Source organism: Rhinolophus sinicus, linkage group LG03 (genome assembly GCF_036562045.2).
Source record: "Rhinolophus sinicus isolate RSC01 linkage group LG03, ASM3656204v1, whole genome shotgun sequence".
Taxonomy (NCBI): domain Eukaryota; kingdom Metazoa; phylum Chordata; class Mammalia; order Chiroptera; family Rhinolophidae; genus Rhinolophus; species Rhinolophus sinicus.
In genome coordinates this window covers 34,768,281-34,789,295 of record NC_133753.1, presented here as the reverse complement: position 1 = coordinate 34,789,295, position 21,015 = coordinate 34,768,281, and the positions used below count along the sequence as shown (strand labels likewise).

Genomic DNA, 21,015 nt, shown 5'->3' with positions numbered 1-21,015 from the left:
TGTTTTCTATATCCCTGCCTAAAAGCAGCTTTGCTGCTTTTCCTTTTCTACATGACCTCTAAATTTTGGAGGGAGACACCCTAATAACTAATCACACATTGGATTGAGACCTCAAGGACTACATCCTAATTTTAAGGGTGAACAAAAATATAGATGCAGTTTGAATCTTCTCAATCCCTAAAAGTGGATTAAGGTGACCCTGGATTTCTAGTGTACCTATCCACTACCCAGAGCAAATGTAAATCTTCTCTGGACTGATCTTTTAAGTTATTTTTATAATTTTTCATATTTAATGTTGGACAATCTAAAAGAAAGTACCTGAAGAGGTAAGACAACATGATCAAAATCCAAGAAAAACAATAGACAACAAGAACAGATCCATGAGGGATCCAGATAATGGAGTTTTTAAACACAGGCTTGAAAATTATTCTGTTTGGTACATTTAAAGATACAAAACACAAGATTGAAAGTTTCAGCAGAGAATTAGAAACCAGACAGGAGAAATGACAAGTCCCAAACTGAAAAAATACATTAATCAAGTTAAAGAACTATGAATAGATTTAATAGAAACTGGACACAGCTAAAGTAAGAATTGGTCAACTACAAGTTAGGTCAGAAGTAAATATCTGATCATGAAAACTGACAGAAAAGAATGGAAAATACAATGAGAGTATGAGTATATCAAGTTGCCATGAGACAACCTAACATACAAGTAACTGGAATTCCAGAAGGAAAGGAGAGAGAATGTGGCAGAAGCAACATTTGAGGAGATAATGACTGAAAATTTATCATCTTTTTAAGGGCCATCAATCCCTGCAAGACCCAAGCATGATAAAACCACACCCTCACATATCAAGAAAAAATATATAAAAAGGAAATCATAAAATCAGCCAGAAAGCCCTAACAGACATTATCAAAGGAGCAACAATTTTATTAAACTGATAACTTACCAATAGAAAATATGGAAACCAGGTATCAGTGGAATGATAAATTCGCTTAAAAACAATAACTGCAAACAGAATTCTATACTCAGCCTTTCCCCAAAAACAACTCTTTAAGAATGAAAGCAAAGACTCTTTCAAACCCAATAAATTCAACAGCAGACTCTCATAAAAGGAAACAAGTATAGAACATTTTTCATGCAGAAGGGAAATGATCCAGAAGCAGCTCAGGGATACAGAAGGAATGAACAGTAAGAAAAAAAGATAAACATATGGTTAACTATATTAATAGTGATGACAAAAAATAGTTTGGAGGTTAAAATAAATGTTAAAATACATGGCAAAAATAGTATATAAGTTGGTGCAGAAGTTGACACAGAGTTCTAGATCCTTGTATTATCCTGAAAGAAGTTATTAAGTACCAAGTAAATTAGAATTTGCTGTATTATCTATAGATAACCACTAAGAAATTTAAAAAAAAAGAACTATAACTACTAACTGAGGGGGAAAGTATAATAAAGCAAAAAAGAAGACAAAGATAAAACTTGTCAAATTACATACTTTAAATACGTGCAGTTTATTGTACATCAGTTATACTTCAGAACAGGTATTAAAAATACTAGGATGTTCATTGAATCTGCCTCTGAATAACTGACTGAGGTCTCATGTGACTTACTGGTGCACCCAGTCTAACCCTGAAGCCATAGCTTCTACCGGGAACTCTTCTACCGACTCACCGGCTAGCCTCTTGCACAACCCCATCTATGCTTCAGCTTCAGCACAGCTAGAATGAACACACCATTTCCTTCCTATTTCAAAGGGCCATTCGAGATAATAATTAGGAAATGAGATGTCAGTGCAAAATAATAACCACTTTTTAAAGAGTCAATATGTGAACACTTGGTTTCACAGCTCTTGACTATCTTTAACAAAAATCTTCCTTCCCATCTTGGGCTGCTGACGAAAGAGCTTAAAGAGCGACGGTTTATACACAGATACAACATGTATTAATTACATACCATAGAAAAACACCATACAGGTGAATTTCTAAAAACCATTTTAATGTACCCTTCATTGGCTGGAGTAATTGAGCGAACTGAACTCATTTTTCCTTCATGCCTATACTAGCTAATTTCAGTCTCTGTAAGTTTTCACTCATGACATTCTGGAGGCAAAGAAGGCCTGGCTTACATACTCCCAACAAAGCCTAAGCACTGGCAGGCACAATGCCAAGCCCTGGAGATTCAATGACAAGTAAAACAAAATTGACCTGGACCCCAATCTCCTGAAGCCGCAGTAGAAATTCCACCCTTTCAAGGCTCAGTGAAAGTCACATCTTTTCCACAGACTTTCTACACTAATCTATCTGCCAATCTCTCCCTTTCCTGAACTATTTGCACTTACAGTCTGTATCATGCATGCCACATGACATGTTATTTTGTAGCATTCTAGCATTGTTCCAACAATTTGTCTTTTTTGTTATTACCCCAGGTGCAGTGTGTATTCAATTAATCACTGGTTGTACAAGAGCCCTCTCTTATTACATTTTATCCCTATATTACAACCCTATTCTTCTCCCCATAAGCAATCATTATAATACATCTAATGTTTATCTTTTCACGATGTTTTCTTGCAAAACAAGTACTACCTTCTATGCACATAAATTTAAGTGTACATAAACAGAATTGTTATAGTTTATTTACTTAACTCATCACCATGCTTCTAAGATATATCCATGCTGTTGTGTACGCATGTATGCATTTATTCCCTATGGTATATCTCCACCCATATCACCTTCCCCCTTCCCCAAGGATGGCCACCAGGGCGACTTCAACTTCCTCAACAACTATTCCACAATCACTTTATGTATGTTACCTTTATGTATGTATGTTACCTTGGTTATAGCTAAACTGTGAACTGCTTCTAAAGAAGAACCATGTTTTTCTTCTCCTGTTATGATCCCCCTGACCGTAGGAATATTTGTTGATTTTCTGTTGCAGCCAGTGCATGCTATCTACTGTAAGGTGCTAAAGATTAAAGTAAAATTAATTATAATAACTAGAGTAAGGAGCTGCCAACGGAGTCTTCCTGAGCTGAGTTGAATCCTGGCTTTTCCCCTTACTAGCTCTGTGACCTTGGGAAAGAAACACCTACTTGCTCTGGGCATCTCTCTTCATCTACAAAGGTGCATAATACCAACTACGTTAGTGTGCTATTATGACGAATAAATGAATTAACTAATACAAAATACCTCAGTACAACAAATGGCATATAACAGGTCAAATGGCATTTAATAAAGTATGGCTACTATGAGTCCTACCAACTGTTTCAAATTACAGTCATTTGTGCCTGTCAATTCTTCTAAGAGAGTGTAATAGTAAGTACCTTGGAGGCAGAACCATTTCAGAGTTTTCTTTATATTTGGTCATTACCCAGCACTCTGCTTCGTGTATTATCCCATACATTTATGTTAAATACATTGCTGTAGTTCTTTGGTTAGCAGTCTGCTGATCTAGATTTTAAGCATAAATGCTAGAGTATGTTAAAATGGTCTTTTATCCAAGAATGCAGTATGTTATTACTATCTTTATTGAAAGACTCACGGCAGCCTTTTATTAACGGCATGCTGAAAGGAAAGTTGTATCTATTAAGAAGTAAAATCACAAGTTAGTCTTCAGTGTATAAGAAGATGGCTGTTTTCATGTTTTCCATTTATCCCTCCAGTGGCTTGAAAAAGGCAAGTACTCCTTCAGTCATGTTTTGTCTTCCAGGGTTTAAAATAAGAAGAATCTGCATCCTGTAACACAGTGACAGTGACATGAATCAGTCCCTCCTTGTATTTACTCCAATTTTTGACAAGTAATTCCTTCTTTTTTGAGGAGCTACATCATTATGATTCACTGTTGAGAATCCTTACAAAACCTGAGCATATGCTTAAATTAGAATAAAAGTCATAGCTAAAATTCTAGATCTACACAAAAACACCTTTAATGGGCTTAGTTAGCATCATTATCACCTCCATTACTGATTAAGCATTTACTCATGTCATTTTGTAAATGCTGAAATCTCTATTATTACTCTTCCAAGCAGCATATCAAGCCTACACTGACTTGCCTTAATAATTACAAAGAATCAGAGTATTTAGAATAGAAATATTTTACAGATAACTCAAATGGTTTGTGAACCTTTAATATATTGTTTAAAATGTAAAACAAGGCAACTTGATATCCTTCAGATGTGACATTTCATTTGGGAAGATAGGTGTTTACTACTTCCAAGAATTTGCACTAAGACAAAAATTACAACACAAAATTCAGTGCAGCTACATATTGTTCTTGATCCCTAAAAATAATAAAAGATACATCAAAACTAAGTTCCAGACATACTATACCTAGCCTAAAGGACAGAAACAAATTCAAGTCTTATCACCAAGTACATTTAGTTTGGGATAAGCTATATTGGCATTCTCTCAGCTTAGATACCCATAAACAAATCGCAATAAAGAGATGGATATATAAAATAGAAAAGAACGATATGGAAGAAAGAAGCAAGAAGGAAAGAATTTAGTTTTAAAAAAAATTTCTTTTTAGGGTTTCTGTGATTTTGTGTAAAGAATGAGGTATTATATCTCAGAAATGGTACTGGCAAATGAAAGGATGCATAGTTTATCATAAAAAAAATTATAATTAAGACCATATAATAAGCAATATATTAAAGATGGAGGTAGGAAGAGAAAGGGCATTTTTAGCAAAGGTTGGATGTAACCAAATGTTAGATTTACTGTATAATGCTTATATTTTATAGTTACATATTCTGTAAACAAAACAAACTAACTTTCTTATGGGCATTCCTGAAAGAACAACTGCTATAGTGGGACTGAAACTCTAGCCCCTGATCCTTCTTTCGCCACTGAAACAATTATTCTGAAAATGTATTGTCTCCCTGCCCTATCATTTAACTCTTTGATCTTTACTACCTATTAGCTCAATATCCTGCTACCATCAAAATGAAAGCATTACCAGCTAATCCTTAATAACCATAACATTCAAAGGTATGTTTTAAGAGTTTTCCAATATACTAACTCATTCTATTCCCATAACAATTCTATTAATAGGGTAGAGCTGGGATTTCAACCTATGTAGTCTGGCACCAGGATGCTGTGTCATCTCTCATAAAGGTGGCCTTTCCCTCTCAACTCTTATCCATCACTGGACACAATACCGCTACCGTGTTTCCCCGAAAATAAGACCTAGCAGGATCATCAACTCTAATGTGTCTTTTGGAGCAAAAATTAACATAAGACCCGGTCTTATTTTACTATAATATAAGACCGGGTCTTACATAACATAATAATATTAATTTTTGCTCCAAAAGACGCATTAGAGCTGATGGTCTGGCTAGGTCTTATTTTCAGGGAAACACGGTATATCAGCTGTATTCCAGATTTAAAACTCAGGTGTCATCTTTGATCAAGCTCTACCTTTAGAACCACCCCACACTACCAAGCCCTAACATTACCAAAACATTTATAAATGACCTGGCCCAAAGCTGCTCCACAGTACAAGTTGGTAGAAAACGTATAGCCCCCCACCTTCATGATTTTTCAAGTTCTGGACAGGTTGGTGCATCATGGAAGTTTTATAACCTTTAAGTCTCTTTAAGCATTTTGTTTTGTTTTTTGTTTTTGTCACTAATTCATTTTTACTGTCCTGCAAAAAGTTGGAGCAAATTAAACATCTAACAATTAATTAATGGATTGCTTAAATAGTGTTAGGTTATAGGCATGTAATGATACATATGGTATGGTCTCATTTTGTAATTCTCTTTGTATATCAAGCCTTACTAACTTATTTTTAAAAGAAGGTAGTAATCATTGAAAGAAATACTTCAACAATGAAAACCATCTACAGAAATAACCTTTCTTTGCATAATCACATCTATAATTTTTGGCTTAACTCATTGTTATTTCCTTGCTGTTTATACATTAAACTCTTTCGATGGTCACAATTTTCTCTAAAGCAGTTCATAATATTCCTTGCATTTCTATAAGAATGAGTGATCAAAGGATGAGTGACCAGTATATTTTCTTAGACATGGATATAGGCACATCTCAGATATGCTGAGCACTTCCGGAACGAGTCAAAAGAACCAGCAGTGAGAGTGCATCTGTTTTAAAAGCATAGTTAAGTGCTCCAACAGAGGTAAGCATGGGGCTGAGGTTCAAAGAGTCCTGGGGAGAAATTAGACGGGAGGCCAGGTATCGACTCAAGGAGGTGACACCAGCGCTGAGACTTGTAGGATGAGTAGGAGTTTGTGAAGAGAAAGAGCATTTGGCACATAACACTGGTCGAACAGTAAGTGGAAGAAAAAAATGCCAACCTTTGATATGATTTCACCTTGTAGAAAATTTCTCTTTCCAAGACCAGTAGTAATTTATAGTAAACCAACAGATATGGTTGGGGGATAGAGTCATTTTTACATCCTTTGTATTTATATGGTGAGGTTGGTAGAAGGTTAGTAAGAAAAGTTTTTAAGCACTAGAAACTTTTATACATTCCTACAAGGTTGATATGTATTAAGAAATATATAAAATCAAAGTCAAAATTAAACTGCTATTTAATTAAAAAGAAGTGACTGCTGTTCTCCCCCGAAAAAATGTATAAGTCGTTCTTACCAGACCTTTCTTAAAGTTCTCAATCCTTTTCTTCCCTAACTTATTCGTGATCCACCAGGCCCAGGTTGGCATATATTGCCACAAATATACCATTAACAAAAAAGGTTGTTCCGCAATCCAAACTTCTTTCAAATCATTCGCCATGCTGATTAACATCAGCCGCACACAACGACTGGTTGCCATCTTGTGGGACTGGTCTCCATCACTACCTAGAGTCTAAGAAATTTTTTAAAAATTAAGAGAATGCTGAGTATTTATCCAAGGTATTTCATAAACCTTTTAAGCTAGAAAGGAACCAGAAGTCATCTAGCTGAGCGACTCCTTTAATGTGACTTCATGCCCCTTAGGAGAATGCCCCACAGGTACTAGTGGGTGTCTATAAGCTATTTGTAATATGTCAAAAAGCCTAACAGGAATCATACACTTACCAGATAAAATTGTACAGGCTAAGTAAAAGATGGAAGTTCTTTGCTTTTAATTAGAATTGTATCTTAAGGTTCTTAATGATAATTATATATCACTTTAGTAATAAAAAATTTTAAACAAATTATTAATACATTTAACAAATGAAAGTCTATAAAATACAGAGTCCATGGAGGTGAAATGGAGGAAAAAGATAAAAGTGGTTTTTTGAGAATTGTACACCTGAAATCTATGTAATTTTACTAACAGTTGTCACCCCAATAAATTTAATAAAATAAAAATAAAAAAGTGGTTTTTTGGTAGGGAACAAATCTGGTACTTCAAATCTAGGTAACCCACTATCATGCTATAAATAAATAAACTGAGGCCAAGAAAAGTAGTAACTCATCTGTGCTCACACAGATCATTATAATAATGAGGTCTACACCCCAAGACCCTTGATTCCTATAATTGGGTGCTTATTCTATTTACCTCAGACCCTCCACAAAAAATGTGAAAACTACAAATTATTACTATATCTGTGAACATTTACATAGAAACATATACAGATTTATGTCTCGGTAGAAATAAATCTTAATGGAGAAGAAGGAAAATTTCATGGTCTTTGGAGGGATTTTGGATTATTGAGTGATACTGGATTCCTCATGAGACATTTGCTATTCATTTGATAAATTAGTACTATGTGTACTGTGTGAGCTGAGGAAGTACAGGCTTGGGTGAGGCTAACCTAAAATTATCACAATTCAACAAGGCTTTTTCTAAGCTCTTTCATCATACTTCCTCTTTAAAAGCCCGGTAAGATTTAATGTACTAAAATTTAGCCACACAAAACCTTTCAATATTGCTATAATTTGTGAATTGATATAAACTGGGTTTTTAAAAATCACATAATAGATTACTTATAAGCAATATCTTAGCAATTTCTTTAGCCTTTATTAAAACTGGCTGCCAACCCTAACAATTTTCCTAATGCCATGAGTTAAATTTTATAAATAAGTCATAAGCAATTCTAATTATCACAATTCAACAAGGCTTTTTCTAATCTGAGACGTAGTGATACGACATCAATATATAACTACTAAAGCATTCAAATTACACCCCAACTAGAAAATTTTACCTTTGTGACTTCTGTAGTTAGAGCATTCTTCACAATATTTGACTGCACGGGTCCTGGGCAAACGTTAGAAACTACTATACCTGGGTATGAGGTAAGTTCAGTTCGGAGGCCATTAAAAAAACCCTAATAGGCACACATGAAAAAATTAATTAATTAATTTAATACAGACATATTAGCATGAAATTACTTCAACTTTTTATGAAGAACAATAGCAGCATGTTATCAAAATATGTTCTGAAATGCCCAAGTAAAGGACAGGAAATGTAATCGTGCAAGCTTATTAGACATTTTTAACCGTAAAACTGGAGGCATCTAAAACAGGCATTCTTAGCTCTTTCCGGGTATGAATGAGTCACCCCTTTGGCAGTGGTGACTCATGCCATCAGTGATTTTTCACAGCAGGCAAGCACTGCATAGGTGAAAAACTACCCCTGGAGATCCCGCTACACCCTCCTTACACCAACCCCTCATGCCTCACTCCAAAAGGGGTGCATGTTCTCCACTGTGAGTCACTCAGGTTTGGTTTCTTTTCATCCCTCTAAGTGGTCTCAAGTGCCGATGTTGGGGCAAGAGGGAGTGAGAGGGGATAAGTACTTAACAGAAACTCTCATCAAGGAAGAATTCAACAATTTCTATTTTATTACTATTTTAACAGACAATTAGTTGCAGCCAACATCCACCTGTTCTGGGTAGTAAGACCCTCTAGACTTAAAGATAGCCCATTTCTAAACCAAATAGGGAGTAAACATCTACCTACTCTCATCTATGTTTCTAAATTAGAAAATGTTTCAAGACTACATTGTGACAAGCTGAGTTAACTACTGAAAAGCCTAAACAGCTAACCCAGGGTACATTCATTTCTGATCCCAAAACATGAAATAATTACCAGTCCTTAATGCTAACCCCTATCAAACACAGGGCCTACAAGGGTCCCTGCTGTCAGAGACTAATCCAGTGCCTGACTCAGACAGACAGGAGAAAAGGCTTCTTAAATGAATGAACTCCCACACCCTTAACCTGCTGCCCCCTCTTTAGCAAAAGAGGAGAAAGGCACCATTAGAGCCAACACATCAGACACCAAAACCTCTCCTTGTCTGAAATCAAATCTAGTACAACATGTGAACTCTTCAATGATAAACAAGCTCACTCTCTAGCTTACCGGGAATCGGGGAAGGAAATGTGCTCTTCCAAAAGAGCTTCCTGCTCTCAGGGTTCAGCCCCTGGTATAACTAACTAGAGTCTCCACCTACCACATTGTATCAGAGGATTAAATCCAGTAATAAAAGAATGAGTCTTGGAGGGCGGGCCAGAGAACTCATATCGTGTTTGACAGAAAGTATCCTGCATGTTTTAGGAGATAGTTGGTGCCAAACAGATAGGATAGCCTCCTTCCTTCATCTACCAGCCTGAGACTTGCCCAATTGCTCTGCAAGAAGTGACTGGTACCCTATCACCGAAGATGGGGACACCAGCATAACATTCCATTTCATCACTCTCTGCAACTGTCTGCTTTTCATAGCAGAAAGAGAATGTCCTAAGGCACCAAAGCTTCATCTTTTCATGACACTAATGATCTTTCAGCTATCTCCATATTCCAACAGTGAAACAGTCTATGTAAACTGACCTTCAACTGCATTAATTATAAATTATGTTTCTCCTTGAATCATTCTCCTCCGCTTGGCCTTATGATTTAATTTGTTCCATGTTATAGCTTAATAACATTCTTCATAACCACTCTTAAGCCAACATTAAAAATTCATTCATTGTTTGATGTAATACAGAATTGTACACCTGAAATCTATGTAATTTTACTAACAATTGTCACCCCAATAAATTTAAAAAAAAGAAAAAAAAAATTCATTCATTTCTAATACATCTCAAAAGTTAAGCAAGCCAAATCAAGCTTTTCTCCTAGCCTCTGCCTTGACTAGATTTTCTTCTTCCAATGAATCCAGAGTAAACAGAGTCAAAGCTAGTCCTAGTAGGGAGATAAAGCCCGGGGCTAAACATCCAGTGGGCAGTTCCTATTTCTGACATGCCTTTATATTTAGGATAGGTAAAATAAACCCCACCTACAAGGGGGAAGGAAAGAGAAATCACAGAAATAGGGAGGGAAACTACATCCTGAAGTGTGTGTAGAAGAAATGAGGAGTACACCCCAAATTTGCCATGAAGATGTGGTAGAAATGAGAAGATGAAGAGAGCCATGTTGACTAGACTATATACTTCTTGCGGGCAGGGACCTATCTTGTCATCTTTATACCCCCAGGATCTGTTGCAGTGCATGGCATTAGTGTGGGTGCTCAATACGTGTCTGTTGAATTAGGAAGAGGCATGTGAGGCTCAAGTCAGTCTTTTTCAGTATCTTCTAGGGGTGTCCTCTGCCACCAGTCTCCTTGGGTCTCTCTGTCTGTCTCTCCACATCGCTGCCCAGTTCCAATGACTGCTTTCAGTGATGGCCATAGCCCCCATATACATTTAGATCAGTTCTAACAAAGTTGAGTTTGAGCAGCCTTACCCGAAGAGCATGTTTGCTGGCACAATACCCACTAGACAGGGGCGCAGCTATGATACCCAGGAGGCTGTTCACAGTCACAATCTTCCCTTGCTTCCTCTCGATCATGTGAGGCAGAACACACTTTGTCAAGGACACTGTCCCTACGTAGTTCAGGTCTATCAGCTCCTTGTAGACGTTCAGGTTGGTTTCCACACACAAAGAACGCTGGGATTTTCCACCATTGTTAACCAGAATGTCGATCTAGTTAAACAAAATTAGAAAAGGGGCACTTTGGGGATGACCTGTAGGTGGGTGGAGGGGATGAATCCCCTGGGATGGCTGCTTATATTGTTAACTTGAAGAAACACTGGAACAGAATGGTGTAATTCCAGGAGTCAGCAATAAAAAGATAAAATAAAAACCAGAACTCACCTACAGAATTAAATTGCTATTTTAAGTGACTAAGTATTAAGTGTCATAAAAACAAAAGGCACAATGAATTTTTAGCTGCTTTTGTTCTACACGGAGGAGTTAGTACTTGTTAAGGTATGAAAAGTACTAATTACACACAGACTCAAGAGATTAAGAGGCCCAACTCATGGGCCTTGATATCGCTCACTGCAGGAAGCCATCTGCCTAATGCACCACAGATGGAAATCTCTCTAGCAGCTACTGCAAAGCAAAACTTATCAATTGAATGTAAAATAATATTGAATGTCAACTGTAACCGAAAATAAATAATTTCTTTAAAAAAAAGACGTCAATTCAAAATGCTACTTACTTTACCAAACTCCTGGAGAACCACTTTGGTAGCCGCTTCATGGGAACTTATGTCAGTCAGGTCGAGAGGCAACACAAGTATATCTTTTCCTTTTAAATTGCTATTTTCTAAATAAAGACACTTAAAAATTAGTGTGGAAGTCATGCAATAGTTCAATCAAGCTCCTGGCTACTTGCATGAAGTTTAATACCCACTCTACAACCAGATTTAGTAACAAACTCATTTCTGGGTGGCCCTGTAGAAGAATTTCTCTCAGCGACCAAGAAGAAGACTGGTGGTAATATGGCAACATCTTATCAGACACAAAGCTGGCCAGCTACACAGGAAGTAAAACGGCTCTCTTTAACTTGTACATAAATAGTCTAACAGGGGAACAGATTCTGGAAGAAATCAAGATTACACTACATGCTAAGAAAAGCAAAAATTTTAGAGCAATTTCTTTAGAAGTCCAGAGGTACATTTGTTTTATGGTAGGTTCACAAAGCTTAGTTGCTCCTTTACACAAATCAAAAAGCAAAAACAATTTATGCTTAAAATTAGTAAGAAGTTCAGAGTCCTCCAGTGACACGACACATAGAAGTTTCCTTCCAGAGGCTAAGGATTCCAGGAAGCAAACCAGTTGAAGGACAAAATTCTGAAATTCCCAACCAAGAAACACGGTGAACTACCGTGCTTCCCCGAAAGTAAGACCTAGCCGGACCATCAGCTCTAATGTGTCTTTTGGAGCAAAAATTAATATAAGACCCGGTATTATATTATATTATATTAATTATATTATATTTATTATATTATATTATATATTATATTATATTATATTATATTATATTATATTATATTATATTATATTATATCCGGTCTTATATTAAGATCAAGTCTTATATTATTTTTTGCTCCAAAGGACACATTAGAGCTGATAGTCCGGCTAAGTCTTATTTTCGGGGAAACATGGTATCCATAATGGCCCTTTGTATTTCTATTCCTGTTCATCAAAAAAAAAAAAATTTGTTTTTGAAACTAATTTTCTTGGACTCTAACCTTGAAATACAACAAGTAATGCCAATAAGAAAAACAAGCAAGTAAAGAAAATATAAGGGGTATAAAGGCTTCCTGGGCAAAGGAGTAAATTGTAAAACATTAACTGTTTTAAAAGAAATAGAAAAATTTGCACCAGTGACCTGACAGATAAAAGGAAAACAGTCAGGCTCACTCCAACTAAGAAATGCTGACACGGTCCATCTCTGCCAGCGTAGGACCCACAAGTCTCAACAGTAGAAGAGCAACTGCCATAAGCAGCAGCCCAGGGCAGAAACACAAAGGGCCTTTGAAAGCAATATGGTGGCTCTGGCAACTAACTCATTTCCGGGTGGTTAGTTCCATCAGCACAGTGAGACAAAGATTTGTAAAGAATGACAGGTAGATGACAAAAAAACCAAAAAAAACACAATCTGCTGGAAAATTCAAAATTATCTCAGTTTAGATACTAAATGTCCCATGAGAAATAATAACTTTATTACTTGAGGCTGCTTGAAATGTGAACATAACTACACTAAAACACAAACAAACAAACAAACAAACAAAAATTAACATTGTTGCCCTATATATGAACATGAAAAATATTATCTCAAGTTGCATTTTTTTAAACTTAATTCCCTGTTCTTTCATCCTTTATAACAAAAATCTTACACCATCCCATATGACTTTAATATTTGACATTTTGGCAAAATAAGTCATGATTCTTTCTAATTAAACTTCTATTGCTACATACATGTGTGTCATACATAAGAACCAAAATATTTTTTCTCTAAGATAAAAATAGAAGGCATACGGTTACTAAAAATCCACCAGCATCTGAGAGAATTGGTGGTCACTCCCTAATTCCAAGACTCAATACAACAAATAAAAATAAAAGTAGAAAGGCAGCAGGAAAAGAGAAGAAAAAGGCAAAGGCAGCTAAGTGAGAGATGACAAAAGCAAGCATACTGCCCAGGAAAATCCCTCTCTTACCACTGAAATTTCCCAAACTCTTACCACTGAGTTTGGATTCTGATTTATTTCTAGAAAGCACTGCTGCTGTTTTAGATTTACTTACCAAGGCATCTTCTTTTCACCCTTTCCAGCTCTTGAACTCTTCTGGCTGAGAGCACAAGAGAAACTCCGAGTTTAGACAGCTGGTAAGCCAGCTCCTCACCTATGCCGCTGGATGCACCAGTCACCCACACTACCATGTCAGTCAGCTCCCATTCTATTGAGAAAAGAGGGAGAGTTGAAGAAAGAAAATAAACTAGGAATTATACCCATAATCAAAGATTATAAAAAAAAAAAAAGGTTTTTTTTAAACAATACCCCTAAATATGAAGACATAATGTATGGACCTTAAAATTTTAATATCCTATGTTTATGGCCTTGATTGTGGTGACGGTCTCACAGGTGTATACTTATCCCCAAACTCATCAAGTTGTATGTATTAGTTATGTGCAATTTTTTATATAATTATACTTCAATAAAGCGATTTTTTAATTTTAATTAAATACCCTAAGAAAACAACTTTGACCCAATTAAAAAAAAACAACACGGCTACAAATCATATAAGTAACAGCTATCAACACATTGTTTTGTGTATCTATCCCAGACTCTTAGATGAGTTTTCCAAACTTTACTTCAAGATAAGCCTTATAATACCATAGTTTGACGTCAAGCCTCTACTTATCTATGTATCTGATCAAGGAAAGTAAGGCTAAGTAGATAGAAAGTCTGCCTGGACTCACTCTTTCCTTCTCCACAAAATGAGGGATTCAGATAAAATGATCACTAAAAGGTCCCATCCAGTTTCAATTCTATTATTCTAATTTCTTGCAAAGGAGGTACTGATGATGAATTTGAATATACTAAGTTTTACTCTATGGTATGGTGGAACCATCATGGACTTTTAAAGTCATGTTCTCCCTATGTGTCAATCATATCTGATGCCCATCAACTAAAGGTCACTTTGTACAAGTGCTCTCCAAGGGCTTGCGCTTTCATCTTAGGAGAATCTAGTAGTTTACCCAAGAGGAAATGCATATGACAGCAAGATGAAATGCTGTACTCTGCTTGCCCAATTACACTCTCGTTAACGATCATAAAAATGTTACAGTAATAAAGCCATAAGAGTGGTTTATTTACCTTTCATCCAATTAAAAACTTATTTGCACTGCAGGAGATGATAGGTCTATCTGAATTCATAGACTCACTGTGGTGCAATATTCTTGGGTGCCTTATTTATTAAAATATTTATCAAAAATAGCAATCAAGGTATCACTTAACATATACAATTCTGGTTTTTCATCAGAAAAATTAAAAATCAGGAAACTAATTGACTGTTTTAGTCAAGCAATGCTAAGCCCTCTGTCAGGTTGACAGTATGAGCTCTAGAGACTACTAGGGTGCAAATCCCAGCTCCATCACACACAGCAGGGAGATGCTGTGAGAACTTGGGGCCTTAACTTTCCACAACTGGAAAGTGGGATTAATAATAAAACCTTCTCCGTAGAATTGTTGAGAGAAACTACTTAAAACAGGTAAAATTCTGAGCAGTGTCTGACACATACTCATGCTAATAAAATAGCAACTGTAATCATTGCTAAAATTGCTTAACAAGTGCATTTTTTTTGGCAGCAAAACATAGAATATTCACTCAATAATTTGTGTGTTACAATTTCTCCAGCCAGAGGCAATAGGGTTACTAGCTATAGTGTAATTTCCTATGTACTTAAACACATTACCTCATTAAAACCTTCACAAGAACCTCATGAAATAAAAATTATCTCAATTTTATAAAAAAGGAAACTGAGGTTTACAGATATTAATTTACCCCACTAGACTGTAAGCACCCTGAAGGCTGGGATCCTGCAGTCCTCAGTACCTTGCACACTGGAAAACAGATGGGACTCCATAAATAACTGCTGAGTAAATACTCATGAACCCTAGCAGAGCTGGGATATGAGCCCAGGTGTACCTAGCTCCAAGGGTCACAATCTGATGACTAGCTTATGGCACTCACATTTTAGGATGATTAATATTTTAAAACCCAACTGTTTCTTAGCCATTCAAGAAAATGTAACTTGTCCATAGGAAAGAGGTTTCATGGAAATATCTGCACTAAGGATAGAAAGATCCCAAATACTCTGTCTACGCTACAATGCTTTCCTAGTATATGATACGTTTTCATGGAAAGGTGCAATCGAGCCACCTTCCTGAAGGATTTTCTCAGGAATAGCAGAATGCATATTCAAATAGTCATTTATTTACTCATCAACTAGTCATTGTTGCAAAGTTCTGCAATACTCAGGCTCTAGGGCAAATATTGTTTGTTACTATTTACTAACTAGCACAAAGTTAACAAAGATTTCACGTTTACCCAAATATGCAGGTATCATTTAAATCCAATGATGAAAATCCCCAGGCTCACGTTTACCTTAGGACACCTGCGGTTCTGGCAACTTTCTTCCCTCCCTAGAGAAGAAAACTTTTTTATTTAGCACCAACTTTTGTTTACCAATTCTACATAATCTGGCATGCACAGTGGCCTCCCCTAAAGAGCCTCTGAAAGCAAAGTGTCCGAGTTGGAAGGAAACATATTCAACACCCAACCCAGTTTGAGAATTCTTTCCTCAGGCTGTTGAGTAGTCTCTATTTAATTCCCTCAGAGGATGAGGAAGCTAGTTACCTCCGAGGCATTCCCTACTTTTTGGACCATTCTAACCATTCAAGGGTTCAAGGATTCTTTCTTATACTGATGTGATAGACCTTTAACTTCTACCCACCAGCAGCAGTTGGCAGGAGTTCTGCCTTGTGGCATCAAAAAGAATAAATCAAGCCTGTCTTGCACGTGACAATCCCTCATTTATTTGAAGACAGCTGTTATGTCTTCCCTAAGTCAGCTTCTGTCTTGCTTCTCTAAATAAACACCTCCAATGTCCGCTACCTTCTCTCAGATGACATGGCATCAGGTTTCCTCACCCTTCTGCACACACCCTTCTGCACAAGCTATAACTGGTTAATGTCCCTAATGAAGGGAGCTGCCCAGAACAGTACACAGGACTTCCACGGGGTCTGGGCAATTCAGAGCAAAGTGAGGTGACTCAGTTGCTTCCCTTGTCCCCCAGAAGACAACCTCTGTGAGGGCCTGGACAGTGGCTGACACGGTCACTGCTGTGTCCCCAGCGCCCAGCACAGAGGCTAACAGATGCACGCAGGTTATAGAAGACATCTGTTGTTGTTTGCAGTTGCTGCTTCAGACACTAAACATCTCCCAGGCTTACCTAATGTTTTCTGGCAGTCACTTCACAGTTGATTCATATTGAAGTAACTGTCAACTAAAACCTGAGTTTTCCTCACATATGCTGTTGTTGAGACTTTTTCTACTCTGGACTTGTGCCATAGATTTCTTTCCTGGATCAAAGTGCAATATCTAAAATTAGTCACCCTTAAATGTCACCATGTGAGATATATGCTTGGAAATGCAGAGAATTTCTCTAGAAGGACACATAAAATGTGGGAAATGGTGGTTGCCTCCAGGGAGGCATGCTGGAGAGCTGGGAGACAAGGGTGGGAAATAGCTTTACTTTCCACTGTATATCCTTTTCTATTTTTAATTTTCTATTATGTGAGGATGTTGTCTATTTTTAAAAGTGACAAAACATAATAAACCTACAGAGAAGATAAGGAGGGTTAAATTATTTTTCACCTTGATAGGGTTTGCCCACCTTTCCAGTCTGAGCTGTTTTGGGTACCTGAGTCTAGCTCTTTGTTCCTTTAACTTCTTTTCATTATCCCCACCCCCCAGGAGTCCTTTGAGTCATTTTCTCCCTAACAACTCTCCCATGAAATTTTATTTCCACAGATATACTGTGTATCTGTTTATGTACTGCACATAATAAATCTGTGCTTTATACATAAAGAGTTCTATAAAGTTTACTCTTCAGTCAATGCAGGTTTAAGAATGGCTAAATTTAAAAATTAAGTTAAAAGTTAAATTAAAAATTAAAAGCTATTAACATTTAACTTTATAACTGTATTTACTGAATAGTGTAATATATTTACTTAGATAAATGGTAATGTATCAAATAACATGCAAATTAGCAAATTATATAACTATATAATAATAGCAATGTAATTAACTGTATTAAAAAATTCTTCAAAATTTGATTTTTCCAGCAAAATGAAAAGCTTGAAAAAAATTAAATAAATATCTTAAAATCTGTTTAGTCACCTTAACTTTTAACTTTTGCTTGGTATGTGAAAATAATTTAACTAGGTGCTAGATATTATCAACATTTTTCCTTTTCAGCACCTGACATAATTAATGGGTTGAATAATTTTTATAGAATTAAATAATAAAACATAAACTATTCTCATGTAATTCTCAAAGTCCAAGTTAACACAAAAGCACTGGGGATCAAACACAAACATCCATAAAGCAGCCAGTAGGCATGGGCATTCCATCTGTTGAGATGCAGCAAATGATCAAGAGAAAGTCCGTCAATCACAGCCACCTACATTTGCCATAGTTTTGTAGCACTGACCTTGTAAATGTGTAGTGTATTTTCCATAAATTCAACAATGTCAGTGTTGCACATGTTATATCCCCCCCCAAAAAAAAAAAAAACCAACAAAAGAAATGAAATACTAAGGAATAAGATTTTGTCGGGTGGGGTTGAGCTTTGGAGAAACACAAAACACTATACCATCTAAGTTTTTTTTGTTGTTTGTTTTGTTCCGGTCCCAAGAACCAATTTTCATCCCCATGGAAGCGATACCACTCCCCTTCCCTCCTGGCCCATTTTGAAAGCTTACTACTACTTAGCTATCACTTCCAAGCAAACCTCCTGACATGAAGCTTTTCATACAGACTTGGTCCAGGGAAAGACCACTTTTCCCAGCCCTTATGAATCCAAAGCCTAGCTTGCGAAGGTCTTTAAATTTCTCTGAATATTAGTTTTCCTACCTGGAAGATAAGATTAATGCAGCCTACTTTGTAAGAGTCGTTGGAAACGCCAAAAGTGAAGTGTGTAAAGGACCAAGCACAACTTAGTACATAGAATGTTTTTAGTATATGACCATCAAATAGTAAGTAAAGCACCGAGACAAGTGGGACAGGCAGAATACCCCCTTAGTATGCCAATAATGATTTTGCTCCAGGAAAAATGACAACCCAGTTCTTTCTAGGGTTATACTGTTGGGTATTCTAATAAGTAAGTAGGTGGATAACTCCAGGTTTTGAGAAAGGGTATTTTAACTGCTCTAAAAAATCAGTAACCAAAAGAGAATATAAAACCTTTCAAATTCCTTACCAGGCACATTCCCTGGGGATAATCACGAATACTTTTCAACAGTTTCAACATAAGAAATAAATGATTATAGAAAGCAGTGCCTGTTCTTTCCGCATCCTGATGAAAGTTTGCCTTGAAGAATAAATGTTTCTAAACTCTTGTTCTAAATTGTTCATCGCTGAAATGTATGTACTTCTCGCTGACCCCTCTACCTATATAAGCATCCCTCACTTTTCCAAGCCAGAGAGCACGCTTTCAAGGCTTCTTGGAACTCTGCTTTCTGGCATGTCCTCAGCGTGGCCCGAATAAAAATTCTCTTCTTAAATTTACAGAGGTTCGGGTCTTATTTTCCCTTACAATGTCAAATTTTACTATTGCAAAAGTCCAGGAGAGTGAGAAGTGAAGGATAAACAACTTCAGGAAGTAGAAAATCCGAGCTCCAGTCCTCAAAAGAAGGCTCCCTTACGAACCACGGGGGATGCCCGCTACTTCCTTAAATCCCATCCTCCGACACCGTCAGACTCCCTGGGAGCTCGGTAAGAATTCAGGGTCTTGAGGGACCCCGCCGATACCGGCACTCTCTTACTTTGTCACCAGGCAAGTCCAGCTGACCAGGACAGAAGACAAAGAGGGCAGAACCGCCTCTTCCTCCCCTACCCGTAGCCCCTGGGGAAGGCTCAGCCTTGTCGCGCGGAAGTTCCACGCCACCCAGAGAGATACGGAGGTAGCGGCGACTCGGCCGCAGCAGAGCCCGGCCTCCCACACCGGAGGGACGGCTGCGGGTCCTCACCTGGGCGTCGCCCCTGCCACTCGGCCCACAGCAGGGTCAGGTCGCCATCGGCCCGCAGGAAGCGCAACAGCTGCACCACCAACGCGAGCAGCGCGCACAGCGCTAGCAGCGAGAGCAGCAGCTCCCAGCTCATCGCGGTCACGCGCGCCGGGATCTGCGGGAGGAAGACGGACCTCGCCCAGCCGCGTAGCAGCAGCGTTCAAGGATCTGCACGACCGCCTCCCAACCCGACCGCGAGCAGCGCCGCCCGGCTCCGCCCCCGCCGGGCACACGGGGCGGGGAGCTTCCCCTGGGCTGCGCGCGTGGGCGTGGGTGTGCCCGCACGTCGCCCATGTGCCGCAGGCCTGGCAATAGCACAAGTTCGGCCTGCATGTGCGCCTAATAAAGGGTTACAGTAGGAACAAAAGGCATGGATGACTTACTTGGTAAGAGTCCTCTTGGTACATTAGCCATAGGATTTGTAATAGCAAGAATGAGCCTTTATCAGTTGTTATGAGGGCAAATAGTTTTCAAAGTTCTGGTTTTGTCAACAGAAAGAGCACAAATATTTCAGCCCATGAACGTGGCCTCCTCCTCATCATGTTTCTTCCTTTCTTTAACTGGGTGAATGGAACAAACAAAACTGTTTTTCACCCCACCCAACCCCACACACCGAATTAACCCCGTCTCTGAGTTGAATTGGCCCGGTGTCAACTTAAATTTGGGAAGCATGTTGCAATTGACGCTGTTGTTGGGTAAGAAAGTGCAACTTCAGCCAAGATTACCCATGAGCACTCGTGCTAGGAGCATGGATTGGGGACCTGAGCCAACCGAATTGGAATTTGTAGCTTCACCTCGGCGATTCTGAGTAAATTATCTCCTTATCTGTACCCACAAAGGATATGCAGGAAGATTTCAATGAGAAAATAGATGTGTTGGGCACAGTGGCTCATATACAGTAACCATGTTCTTTTTTTTGTAATTATAATTATTACTATTAATTATCATTAATTATTTATTGTTTCCATTCTTATAATTTCTTAAACTCCAACCCAAAAGGCAGGGACTTTTTTAATAAACTTTTATATTCTGTACCTATAGAGTTCCCTTTGCATGTAAAAGCAAAAAAATACTTAAATTGGGGTGAATCAGAAATTGCTGTGATATGGTTTTGGATAACCCAAGGAAGCTGGAGCTAGCTAAACTTTATTTCGATTGTTTACCCTAATTACAACTTGGGTAATACAGCTCCAGAGTTGCCCTTATTGACTTGTCACTTTTGCAATCGGGGGTTTTATTTTCCTTATGATAAATGACTTTTAAAATAAGGTGATTAAAAATACCACACTGAGTCTCACTACAATGAACAAACTCTATTCAAGAGTTTCCTCTGTACCTGTTTCCTCTTCTGTAAAATAGTTAGTGTCCCAAGCCAGACCATACCATTGATGGGTAAACTGAATTCTCCATCACAAACTCGAGCTGTGGGGAGGGTGAAAGGGG

General features: G+C 37.7%; 1 protein-coding gene across 2 annotated transcripts; it reads right to left on the bottom strand.

Annotated features, from left to right (window-relative positions):
- Positions 1-1,499: 1,499 nt before the first annotated feature.
- Positions 1,500-20,125, bottom strand: DHRS7 (dehydrogenase/reductase 7). 2 transcript variants are annotated; one of them, XM_019750770.2, is made up of 7 exons: positions 19,956-20,125; positions 13,523-13,675; positions 11,434-11,540; positions 10,674-10,913; positions 8,156-8,278; positions 6,616-6,831; positions 1,500-3,738 (listed from the first exon to the last, which is right to left on the bottom strand). In XM_019750770.2, the coding sequence occupies exons 1-7, from the start codon at positions 19,984-19,986 to the stop codon at positions 3,691-3,693; spliced, it is 918 nt and encodes a 305-aa protein (XP_019606329.1). In that variant the 5' UTR covers positions 19,987-20,125; the 3' UTR covers positions 1,500-3,690. The 2 variants fall into 2 exon arrangements, with proteins under 2 accessions (XP_019606329.1, XP_019606328.1); XM_019750769.2 differs by lacking the exon at positions 19,956-20,125 and adding an exon at positions 19,534-19,799.
- Positions 20,126-21,015: the final 890 nt, after the last annotated feature.